The 13,180-nt window shown below is 46.5% G+C and overlaps 1 protein-coding gene across 2 annotated transcripts in view; it reads left to right on the top strand.

Moving 5' to 3' along the window:
• Positions 1–655: 655 nt before the first annotated feature.
• The window catches only part of EVA1A (eva-1 homolog A, regulator of programmed cell death), a gene marked incomplete at both ends in the record, with an annotated part of 209,026 nt that continues 196,501 nt past the window's right edge, over positions 656–13,180 (top strand). For both annotated transcript variants that reach the window (XM_082305937.1, XM_082305936.1), the window contains one exon: positions 656–755. In XM_082305937.1, coding sequence (XP_082162063.1) covers positions 656–755 — 100 coding nt within the window. The remainder of the gene's footprint in view (positions 756–13,180) is intronic.

Genomic DNA, 13,180 nt, shown 5'->3' on the forward strand with positions numbered 1-13,180 from the left:
GTGAGATCCAGGAGGGTTTGATCCCTGGGCCTGTGCAAAGTCTCCTCTGTTGTAGGATCACTCTCAACAGCGGACACAGCTGAAGAATTGTCCTGTCGCCACTCTGGCAGGACACCACTGCTCACACTGATTTCAGCAGCAGCTACAAATACCCGTCACTCCAAAAATCTGTGTGAATTCAGGCACTTTGTTTTGGGCTCCCTCCTTTGAAAATACTGCCCATCCTTCTGTCTGTCTCTCTGCACCAGAGAGACAAGATCCCTGGGTATCTGAACCGACAGCAACCGGGCTTCTCCAAACCAGCCCCCCCGACTGTCCCCCCAACAGCCTGCACTGCCGCTGCTGGACAGCTGCACAGTGAGAGTCTGCAGCAAATTTGGGCGAGGCGATGGCTTTTAGGACCCTGGGATCTCCGCCAAGGCTCAGGTAGGTCTGTCTCATTCGTCAGCCTCCCTCAGCCGGGATTCATTCACTCCCAGGGATGTGTGTGTGTGCGTGTGTGTGTGTGCCGAGCGCTTTTCCTTCCCCGCTGCTGGCTGTGATCCTTCCAAGCAATGGGACTGACACTGTTCTCCGGGCAATGAGGAGTGCTGGATTGGGGCAGAAAGCGTTTTCCTTTTCTCTGGAAGAAAACAAGCCGTGAGGATACTTAAGGATGTGCTGCCCAGATGTGTCTCCCACCTCCACCTTCCTCGTAGGACTCATGTGCTTGACAGCTTTCAGCAACTTTGCAAAGACTTCTGCAGACTTCTCAGGTAGGGGAGAAGCGCCGATCCCTTCGTATGCTGGCCGGCTGCTTATGGATGGGAGCTCTTCTTGCAGTGCTCAGGAGCAGCTCAGGGAAAGGGGATGTGAGCAGATCTGGGGTAGTTATGCGGGGACTAATTTTAATCTTTTTAAAATAAGCTGCTGAAAAGGATCTTCCATAAGAGGATTTTGAGTTAAAAGCCTGTCTCGGCAACCCTTAGCAAAACTAACTCAGCAGAGTTAGTCTGAGTAACTTTGGGAACAAGGAAGGGAATACTGTTAACTCGTGTAAGTTTGTAGCAGGTTTTGTGCTGTGTTTCTCTGAGGAGTGAAAAGAGCTAAGTTAGGAGACTGGGAAGGTCTGGGACATAAATTAAAGCTAACATAGCAAGACCCAATTATTTTGTAATGGGCCATATTCCCCTGCTCTTAACATACAGCTCCTGATTGTTGCAAAAGCGCCCTGAGCTGAGCTAAAGGACATGTTACAGGCACAGAATGAATTATATTCTGAGCCTATGTTTGCTTAAGCCAGAAGAAGTATCTCATTTCTAAATAATTTTGGAATCTAATAATGTTCATAGCACTTGTTTTGAGTTGTGCACAGCAGGTAAATACACAGCACTTTGAAGGTATGGAGTCCCATATAAGCTTTATAACTGTACAGCTGCATCAGTCACTTTAAAATTACCTTTCTGCTTCTGTTCTTTGTGGATTTACATATGGGTCAGAGGAAATATAACAGATCTCATTTTACAGTTGTGCAGGATCGATTAGTTTGGCTAGTGAGAGCCACTTTGCTTTTGGGATATTGGTTCTAATTTTGGGTCTTAGTGTGAAGATCTAGTTTGACATATTCTTTAGGTATGTGTTGCAAAACTCTTGTAGTGGATAAGAGCTGCCAATTATAGTTTGCTGATGAAAAAGTGCCATTAGCAAGAGCTGAATCTCACTGGCCTCTGGTTTCAACACATCACAACACTGCTACTCGCTTTCTGGGAGTGCATGTGTCTGCGTGCTGTGAGAGATTTGTGTTAGAAAGGAGGAGCTTGGGGTGGAGGGGGAGAGTATATACAGTAGCTTGAAGTCTTAATGTGAATTGAAGGGGGCTGACTTGCTTGTGATTCAGTCTCCTTTGGAGGCAGATCAGTCCTGGGGGCTGCCATTCAAGGCAGATCTGCCTCTGAATGGAAAGGACTGACGCATTTCCCTCTTTCTGGTGTGTTTTTATCTCCTGCTTTCTTGGCATTGAGCTTTCTCTGTGCTCCTCCTTGCAAGCAAGTTAATACAGAAGGGGTGCACGGAGTGGGCAAGACAGGAGCTAAAGCTGCAATGGGGAAAGTACTGGTCCTTCTAAAATACAGATAAAGTTCATCCCAGCCACGCCAAATTGATAAGCATTAAAATATGCAAACGTGTCCCAGAGCAAGGGCACTTCATGCTGTGTGTGCGCAACATAGCCAGAGCAGTGGAAGCAAATTCAGTAGGCTTTGGTGATGCTGGCGGTGGGGGGGCAGATGCTGTCCTTTTAAAATAATGGGTAAGAAGGGTTGCTGGTAACAAAATCATGTTTTCTGCAACAGCCAATTGTATTGTCATGCTTTGGGAGAAGAGGGGTGGCTTAAAACCCTGTGTACGTGCATGGCGAGGCTGTGCTCTGAAGCAGGGTCTGTAATCCCAACAGCACAACCTCCCATGAGTTTCCACAACTGTTGAAATCTTCTGCCAGATCCAGGCTGTTTTTCTGATAGCAGGCTTGGCAAATGTCCCCAGCCTTGTCGACTGACTGTACATTGCGGGACAGGAAACATGGTTTGCTGCAGGAAGGGGCTGTACCCAGCGTGTAGCAGCTCAAATATGGTTTTGTAAGTTCAGGAGCTGGGTAGCCACAAGATGAAAGGGGTAGGAGAAGGTACAGCATTTCCCAAATCACACCTTATGCTGCCCCAATACATTTTGCAAAGACCCCGTTTGTCTCCCTCCAGTGCTTGAGGGCATGCACGATGTGCCTCTGTGAAGGAGTAGTGGCCCACATAACCCTTCGTACCTGATGGAGCACCTTGTTTGTTACTGTTATCCCTGTATATGAATCGTCAGCTGGCATGAGGAGTGGAAGGGGGGTAGCCTTTTAACATTATTTGACCATAATGGTTTCTGGCCACTTACATACTTTTTCTATACTTCGGGGTATTCTGGGTTCTTCTCCAGCATGGCTGGAATTGAGCAGGTGAACATATCTGGGGAGGCCTTATAGCCTTACCGTATGCCATCCCAGCTAGAGGTGGTGCATCCGAAACATGAATTGTCTGCATCCCAAGGAGATGAATGGATTTGTATTGATTATTGCTGCTCAGGAATGCAAGGCTTGCTGTGATCCCATGAGAGGTTTCTGCAGCAGTTCGACTGCTGCCCACGTGCTGGAGGGAGGTGACACAGCTCATTGGGATGGAAGGGCTTTTCCAGGTTGCAAATAGCAGTACTGTCCAGAGAGAGCAGCTGGCGCTCTTTGGAGAAGAATGTTTTTTTAAACTCAGTCCTGTAGACCTTGTTTAGCAACAAAGCTTCTCCGGCTTCTCAGCTTGCTTTGACTCAGCGCTGTCAGGGAGGTGCTGCTGCTAGTAATAGGTCATGGCATTTTCGTGATGGGCCAGACACAGTGCATAGCTCCAGCCCTGGAACAAGCAGCTTAGGGATGGCCAGTCTTGAGCTGTAAGCTCAAGATACAAGCAGCACTGATCGGACTCACACACTGCAGCTATGCAGTAGGGCTGGCCGAAAGGCTTACCAAGAATTGCACATCCACCCGTGTCCCACTGCTCCCGATACTCTCCCACTGGCTGGGTCTTCAAGGTGTGTGTCTCTTGGCTTCAGGAAGACTTCTTTTTGACATAGGTCATGGGAAGACACCCTGAGAGGGTGCCCAGAGGTGTGGTGAACTGACTCGGTCATGGGAAAGCACAGGTAGAGCTGGTGGGGATCTCTGTCGTCTCCGCTCCCAGGCCTCTGAGCGCACGGTCTCACATTGTGGCTCCATCTCTCCTGTTTGAACAGCTCAAACGCCACAACGTGAACATGATGAGCGCATGTCCTGCTGGGGACTGGTGCAATCTGAGATGTAAGAATTAAAATTCCTTTTAAGTGAAGTATTTGAACTATGTGAAGAGTTTTGAAGTTGTTTTCTTTAATAGTTCTTTAAACATTGATGTTTGCAGGAGGGTGTGGGGGTAGGAAGCAGGTCCTTGGGGAGAGAGTGGAGTTATCAGGCCCTTTGCAGCCACTTCTTAAGAAGGCCTGGACTTTTTCTCTCTGGCTGCTTGTAGTACGGGCTCTTGATGTAATCTCATGCTGTGGTCGGTTCTTGTGCTCAGGACTGTTTGAAGGCTCAGGACCTAGTGTCGTGATGTGTCACATACCCCTTATGTTCAAGGTGACACTTGAAGACCGTGATGAGGTGTGAGGTAAGAGGTTGGTCTTTTGAGTCTCTGTGCTTTAACTACAAACCCTTAATCCTAATCTCAGTCCTGGCAATGAACTCTCCGAAATCCCTCGCGGTTGATAAAACTTCACCTTTGTTTTAGCCCTTTTCTATTTGTGGTGGGAGTCCAAGACAAAGCAATGGCTTGTGCTGCCAGAGGAAGCTATGCCATAGCTCCTCTGCGTAGGCTCTGGGAGGCAGTGGTTCACGTGCAGTGCACAGAGCTTGCTCCTTAGAGGTGCTACGTTAGTGAAAACGGGGCCAAAATCAGTCTTTGGTGCTAACTTAAAATGCAGACGCTGAAAGCTTAGTCGAAAGCTTAGTCAACAGCTATTGCTCATATCCCGTGTGCTGTCTCTAGCTCCAGCCGTGGGGTTCCTGTCTCTGAAGCTAAATCATGCAAACACATGTCAAATTCTGCTCTGCCCACTGCCAGCCAAGGTGTCCATTTAATTTCCAGCTGCATACCTGCAGGGAATTAGGCTCATGTGATTACGATGCTGTGCTCCAATTCTCCTCAGTAACATTCCCATTCATTAGCTAATTTCAGGCATGTTGGACAGAAAGGTAGTGCCATCAGATCCGTGCAATTGCTGTGAGTTTCACATTAGCAGAGACAGATCCCTTCACTACTGCTGCAGTACAGAAAAGGCTGTGCTGTGAACTCAACCATTTGCAGACATCAGAGAATCCACTGCAGGGACCTAAGCCAAAAACTTAGGTTTCTAGGCATGGAAATAGCTTTGATGGGAGCTCATGCCTTTTTGTGACACAGGAGAACCCAGCTGCAGGACATAAAGCTGTAGGAATAACAGCCGCAGTAGTGCTGCTCCCCCTGGGCCTGCTTTAATATTTATGTTCTTTGCATTATTTTTGGCACAAGCTGGATGTGAGCAGCACTTTGTTTCAGGGAGCTGATCCGGCATCGAGCCAGATGAATACTGATAACCCCCATCCACACCCTGCAGGTGAGCCCTGGGTAGCTTTCCGGAGCTCTCCCTGGAGGCTCTTCCTGGCTTTGAAAGCACAAAGATTTTTTGTTGTTGGTGTTTTTTTTTCCCCCCAAGAATGGCAGGCTTCAAGTGAAAGCTGCTTTTGCCACCTCCCTGCTAATTGGCTCAGTGTGTTTGTTTGAGCTGATGAGGGCTGGAGTTGGGAGGGGAAAGGCACTTCTCCTTGATTGCATTTAATCAGTCCATAATAAAGGCAATTTGTTTGACAAGTCCATTCACCAAATTATCACCAAAATCTACATGCTAACAGCTTCTGAATGGCTTTAGTCAGACTTTGATATTGGTTTTGGAGCCCTGAATGCGTCAATGGTGTCAAGGCGTGTCCAGGATTTCCATGCGTTGAAAGTTGCAGGCTGCAAAAGGAGGATTTTCAAGAGAAAAGCAGATACGATTTCTTTTCCAGTGCGGTGGTGTAACTCAGTAATGAGGTTTGTGCTTTTGACCCCAGGGGCGAACAGGCATGCTTTAGACATCGTTTAAAGACTGGGCTGAACCCAGGCCACCTCCATACCTTCTCTTGGTGAAGGGTTGTGAGTGATGAGGTTGGATGGACCTCAGGCTGCTGCTTGAAGAGTTTCTAGCCCCAGGAGATGTTTTTTCCTCAGCTGGAGGTCGTATGTGCCAGCCCATCCATCACAGCTGTGTGGGCTGCAGTTTGGCCACCTGAGGGAGGTCTGTGCTGGGGCAGAGAAATTCTCCTTTGCAGAGGTGACAAAATCCAAAACCTCATCAAAGCCAGTTAAAAACCACTGTTGGTCTCTTCTGGTAACGTTCTGGAGATGTGGCTGCATGGTGAGCTGTAGGGGATGGGTCTGGGGAACCGAAGGAGGACGGCTGGGCCTGGCAGCCGTGGCTGAGTGGTTCTTGCAAGGGGGGGCTGCATTCGGTTTTGCCTCAGGTGTCTCTGCCTGTCAGTGGGCAGCGGTTTAAAGACCTCAGAGAGCTGAGAGGTGTTGGAGGAGGAAATCAATGGAGGGATATTCCAGCACAGGAAGGACATGGACCTGTTGGAGCAGGTCCAGAGGAGGCCACAAAAATGATCAGAGGGCTGGAACACTGCTGCTATGAGGAAAGGCTGAGAGAGCTGGGGTTGTTCAGCCTGGAGAAGAGAAGGCTGCGGGGAGACCTTATTGCAGCCTTTCAATACTTAAAGGGGGCCTACAAGAAAGATGGGGATAGTCTTTTTAGCAAGGCCTGCTGGGACAGGACAAGGGGTGATGGTTTTAGACTAAAAGAGGGGAGATTCAGACTGGATATAAGGAAGAAATTTGTCCTGATGAGGGTGGTGAAACACTGGCACAGGTTGCCCAGAGAGGTGGTAGATGCCCCATCCTTGGAAACATTCAAGGCCAGGCTGGACGGGGCTCTGAGCAACCTGATCTGGTTGTAGATGTCCCTGCCCATTGCAGGGGGGATGGACTGGATGGGCTTTAACGGTCCCTTCCATCCCAAAGTATTCTAGGATATCAAGTGCCTGTTCTGCTGCGGTTGGGAGAGGAGGAGAAGCAGCAGCACAGAAGCTGGGGCTATTTTGGTGCCTTAGAGAGTTGTTTGGGTTTGTCAGCAGGGATGCGTCTTTGTGGGCATCAATACAGCATGTAAGCAAAGGTGCAAGTGTCTGTGCACTCCTGTCCTGAGGCCTGCTCCAGAAAACACCGTGGATTTCCCAGTGGTTGTGATGATAATGCTGTGAGGGAGGATTCATCGCTTGCTGACTCTTAAAATGTTTAGAGTTTACTTTTACTGACAGCTGAGGGGACCAAACTGAGCTTCTAGGAAGAGAAACACGTGTTTCCAATCCCATGTGTTTGTGGTCCTGGGCTGTGACCAGAAGCGCTGCTGCTCCTGCTGTGAAAAACCAGCTGCGAGGCTGTATTTGTGGTGCCAGGGAAAGGAGGCACCGTCGGGGAGGGATGGATGGACGGGGTTGCTGTGGGTGCCAGGATGTCTCGTGAAGGGTCCGTGTGAAACCTCATGTAGGCAACGACTTCAAGCTCAAGAGCCCTATGTACGCATCTGGCTCACGTCATGTGGAAATCCACTGTTTTAGCCATCGGAGCTGTCAGCGATAGCCAAGAGACCCCAGGGAACCCAACGTCTGTGTGATGATTGGCAATGTTTATATAGTATCTACTAATTGCTGTGGCCCAGAAACTGATCTACTGATGCAAACTTTTGTCAGTACCTGGAACAGTTTATTTAATTAATATTATTAACAACATCAACAAAAAATCCACTGTGGTAATTTTAATTGCTTCAAAATATCCCAGGTTGTCAGATGCACAGTCTATTTGAGGAAAACCTCCTTGCAGCATTCTTCCTATGCCTGTGTGTTGTTAGGGATACAAATGCTGTAGAATTAGAGAAAGCAACTGTTTATGTCCTCAGGTAAAACTTGTTCCCTGAGTTAAGACTCTGTGAGCGCAGATTTTATATAACACAAATAGTTTGGTCAATTAAAAAAAAAAAAATAGTGGGAATTTTAATGTATCCTTTCTCAACTGAGAAATACTTTTAGATGCTAAAATCATAGTTTAAGCTGGGGGCAGGGAGCAGAATAAGCTTTGTCTCTGCAGGGGGAGAAAAACTGTGTATTTACACTTGGCACTTTTGCTGATCCTTTTGTTGATGCTAATTTAAACATGGCCTGATCTCCCAAAGTGCTTAGTGTTCAGAACTGAAAATTGGACTATGCTGCGTTTAGGTGGGTGTGCAGTGATTTAGGTGGCCAGCACCAGGGCTGTTTACATGTCTTATTTGAGACTGGCTGCTTGTGCTTGGCGCGTTTGTGCATGCATAGATTGAACTTTCTGCTTTCTGTTCCAAGATAGCAATCCCAGTCCCTGTGGGGGACCATTTGAAACAGCTAGCCCTGTTTTTTTTTGTGCTCTTGCCATTCCTTTTTATCCAGATCTCCAAGACCTTCACAGTTCAGTCTGTTCCTGCAGGCAGCCACGTACCTTTCAAGGGACAGAAACAGACCCAATGCACTGCTCAAAGTGGCTCAGAGGACTTTTGGTCGGGTTGGTTTGGTGCAATGCTACAAGGGTCCTTGTGTCCTTGCCAGTGCTGTGCCTCACTGATCCGGTGCTGCTGTTCTCTGGGATTTTTGCACTTTTTCCAAGAAACGGGCAAGGGCCAGATTCTGCTCAGCTGTGAGGCAACTTTGCTGACTTGCCAGGATGCACAGAAGCACAGAAGTTAATCCCAACTCATCTTCTTACTGATTGAATCTGATATAGAAGTATTAATTGTGAACATTTTAAAGAAAACTGCTTGGGCTACCTATTATTATTATTACTATTATTATTACTATTATTATTACTACTACTATTATTATTATTATTATTAACTTAGCTGCTCCTTTTGCCTGAGGAAAGATGGTGAGTTGTGTGTCTCTCAGCCTGGGTTTGGGCTGATCCAAGTATGCCTGGCTCAGCTCACTAGCTGAGGATATGAGCTCATTCGTAGTAATTAAAGTATGTATGTCTGCTCTTTCGGGGATGCTTAGTGCTTGGCTGCCTGGAACCTAGTGCATGTCTTTTCATGTCAGAGAGACAATGATGGTTTGGCAGTTCTGAGTTGCACAGTAAAGTAAATCTTGGCTGGGTTTCTTCAAATATGCCATGTGCTCTTGAATAGAGTTGGTGGATGCTGTGGTATCAGTGTTGATGGGGCTCCTTTGGATAATAAGGTTTGCTGTACAATAATCACTCTTGGATCCATCTGGATCCTTGCATGAAGATGGAGTGGCACGTGTGGGACCTGCAGTTTGGGCAGACTCTCCAAGTGGTCAGGTTTCAGAAGTGTACTTGACTTACCAGATAGATGTAGCATACTGCAGAATAATTTGCAGTAGATATTGTCCAAGCACTTTAGTTGTGGTGGGCAGGGGAGGTCGCATCCACCTGCTGGCAAAGTATCCCCCATCATTAACAACCTTGCCAGTGCTGTGCCTCACTGGTATGGAAGAAAAGATTCTCTTTTTTAGAAATATTCCCTTTTTTAATGTTACATTAACAAAAGAAGGCCTAGAGGGGTACAAGAAATTTTATCAGCCACCTACAATCAAAAGAAATTCACTCTATACTTTTGTGTGTCATCTTTTGACCTGGTATCAACACAGTAGTTGCCAGCAGAGACGCTTGTCACTCGTCCAGCAGCCCATAAAAGCTCCAGAATCGTCAGGGTGTGAGAGAGGGCTGTCTTCAGGTAAGTTGTACTAAACCCTCAATAGACTGGGTACCTGCTGGTGCTGCTTGTCAAACAGGGACCGTTCAGACCACCTACTCTGAGACCCCCTATGTGATCGTGTTGTTTTATTTTTATCTGCTATCAGATGCCTGTGGTTTTGCTGCTATGATACTATCAACATGGGTTTTATTAGCCTCAAGGGTTGAAAATGGGCTTTTACTCCAACAAGTAAGTATAAAAACAAACACAGCAGTGGAGGGATTTTCTGCTGATTTTCCCTCTGTGATTTTTGTATCACTCTGTGGGCTGGGGTGACCTGCATCCTGTGCCTAGGACCTGTGGGCTCAGCTCTGATCCTTTACTGTTTGCTCCTCTGCATTGATATTAAGGTTGCCCTATGGCAGGCGCTCTTTCTGGCATTCATTTCCTATGTTTGCTGTATTTTGCAAAGGCTTTTGGCTCACGTGTTTTCCCTTGAAGCTGTTTTGGGCCAAGAGTGCAGACACTTAGTGCAATTAGACTGATAGGTGGTAACTTGAGCTGCTGTAGCTGGATTGTGTTCAATTTTGGGCCGCAGCCTTTGGGAAATCTCTTACCTCTGTGGTCTGTGTGGGGCCTGTGAGTGCAGTGCTGCTGTGGCCCTGGCGATGCCCACAAGATGCTACAAGGACAAAATCCTGCACTTAGGTTTTGAAAAAGTTTAGCTTTTGTGTGCAACATTCAAAGAACAGCATTAAGGTTGCAACTCAAACATTTGGAAGTTAAGAAATGTTAAAATTAAGGTAGTTTTAGCTACTTGAATCCAGCCCTTTGGGTTTTTACGTTACGAGTTACTCTAATGAGCACACACTACTTTTTCTCCACCTCCTTGGGATTCCTGTATCGTTCAGTGCACAGGACAGCTGCCTCACAATGATTTTCTTTATTCTTCTGGTTCATTATGGCTCTAGGGCCTCATTTACCATGTGTTATTTAAACACTATTGTACTACTTGTGAGTGCCCTACAAACAGGGACGTGCTTACCCTTCTGGAAGGAGAGTCTGGAGTGTTACCTGCATTGCCCAGATGAGGTTCCAAGGCAGAGAGATTAACATCAGGAGCTCTCACTGCCCAATATTCCAGAAGTTGTTAAATATCTAACTTTTTCTCCAAGAGCAGCCCCTTACCCATCCTCTCAAGCTGTGATAGCCAGGAAGAAATATATGGTGCTTGATACACAATTCCTTCTCCAATACTGTAATGCCTATATGCAAATGGACTGCACAGGTTAAAATGAGCATTACAGTTGCAAAGTCAAGTGCACGTAACTAAGTGTTGTGGCTTAACCCCGGGAGGCAGCTAAGCACCACACAGCCGCTTGCTCGCCTCCTCATCCCACCTTCAGTGGGGCAGGGGAAGAAGAAAGGAAAACTCATGGGTCGAGATAAAAATAGTTTCGTAACTATTGAAGGAGAAGTGGAGGAAGAAAAGAAAGAAAACAAAATAAATGATGCAAAGGCAATCACTCGCTGCCTCCCACAGGTAGACTGATGGCCATCCAGTTCTCAAGCAAAAGAGGGCTGACTTACCCAAACCCCACTCCACTCTGTTTTATTGCTGAACATGATGGGATGGAATATCTCTTTGGTCAGTTGGGGTCGTCTGCCTGGTTGTGTCCCCTCCCAACCTCTTGCGCACCCTCCCATCTATTCACTGGGGGGGCAGAGTGAGAAACAAAGAAAGCGTTGGTGCTGTGCAAACACTGTTCGGCAACAGCTAAAACATTAATAGGTTATCAGTACTGTTTTGGTCACAGATCCAAAGCACAGCACTATACGAGCTGCTACGAAGAAAATTAAGTCCATCACAGCCAGACCCAGTACACTAAGGAAAGGGCAACTTTACACCTGTATTTTACAGGTAATATGAGCTAGAGGTGGATATGAGAGCAAGCTTTCCGTTGGCAGATAGGATCTGAGCCCATAAAGTGCAGTTGTAAGGAGGGTCTGGTTTTGCATAGTTTTTTTTCTTGGAGCAGTCATGCTTTGAGGGTTACTTTATTTGGGATGAGATAAGAGTACTTAAACTTGGGTTACAGATTTGAGGTCAGTCCTTGGAACGTATTCCAAGAGATCCTTAACAATGAGTTTTGAAGACATTCCCTCTCCAAAGTTTTGTTTGTTTGTTTTTTTCTGTCTCTTCATAGGAGATAAAAAATGTAAACACTCCTATTCAAAGGCACAAATAACGATCCTCTGGTGCAGGTGATATGACTAAAAATAGAGCCGCTGGGATTTGTCCAGTTTAGTTCCTCTCTAGATTTTTATTGTGTGGGTAACCCCTTGGAAACTGAGGTGGTTGATCTGACTGTTTCCAAAGCACGTCCGTCTCTTCGTGTGTCTCTTATCCAGGGGCTGCTTCTGTTGTGTTAACACTGTTTGCTTCCTGGGTTATGTGCTCAAGCTGAATTCCAGCTCAAAGAGGTTAACGCTTTATAAAAGTGAGTCGAGCAGGGAAGTGGCTCCACGGTTGATGATGAAGCGCACACATCTGTGACCCACGCTGTGCTCACATGTTAGTTTATTGTTAGCCTCACAATAAAGGATAGCACTGTTTTTTGTTCAGCTAAACAACTTTGATGGAATGAATTGTATAGAAAAAAGAATAGATGAAGCCTGGCTGTTATTTGCCAAAATGCTCTTTGTTTTAGCTGCGTTGTGTGGGATGCAGAACTCCCAGAAGAGGACAGTCTCTATAGCAGCCAAGGGGAGCTGGTGGATTGGGTAGGGAGGCAGAGACAGAGATTCAGCAAGAAGGGGTAAAAAAATTTTCAGATTCTTCCTGCCCTTTGGGTTTGCTTGTCTTTAGCTGACAGCCCCAGGCTTTCACTCGGGCTGTACTACAAGAGTAGAGGCTCTGCTATACCAATAAGTTGCACTGTAGATGCTGTTGGTGCCATTTGGCTTGGATTTGGTTCAGCGTTAGCATGCACAGATAGTAGTTAGTGCGTTGTGGCAATGGTATAGCCAGTGGCTGGAGTGTAAAGGTCTATCAGCAGCTGCAGGAAGCTGAATGTTTGGTTTTAGACAATCCATTTCTTTTGCTGGATACATGAAAATCACTTTTTCTTTATCTCTCTTAAACATTGTCTGTATAATTGGAGGGCAGGGTTCAGCTTCAGACTGATAAGATTATTTTGCTTCCCTAAGCTGCATGACAATGGTCCCCTTGGCAAATTAAGCCATGGACCTCCTTTTGCTGTAAGGGGAACCAATCTCATTAGAAACAGAGCTGGATTAGTGAAGGGTCCAGCCTACCGTACAGATACGCATTCTGACCCCAGCAGGCCTGAAGTGCCTTTTGTTCACTCCAGCCTCCTCTGCATTTTCCCATCGCTTATACATCTGTGTGGTGGAGCTGGTGGTGATTATTTCTGCTCAAGAAAAGCCTGCTAGGGGGTGAAAAGGAAGTTGATTGGCCAGCGTGATATCACAGTATGAATGATAAAGTGATTTTTAAATGTTTCCTGTGATTTAAGTCATTAGAGTGCAAGCCTGATTAAGATGCCTGTTGCAGGGTATTGGAGATTAAGGGCCACTCTTCACTGGTTTGACCTGTGAGACAGAAGATGATCCTTTTCTGCCTCAGCATTACTCTCTTCCACAGATCAGAAAATCTGGACCCATTTACACCAACCTCTCCAATGGCTGAACACAGGAAGCTCTTTCTGTTGGGGAAAAGAAAGACAAACCTTTTCACCTGTGTTGCTTC

This window comes from Platalea leucorodia (assembly GCF_965183815.1).
Source record: "Platalea leucorodia genome assembly, chromosome: 3".
Lineage (NCBI taxonomy): Eukaryota > Metazoa > Chordata > Aves > Pelecaniformes > Threskiornithidae > Platalea > Platalea leucorodia.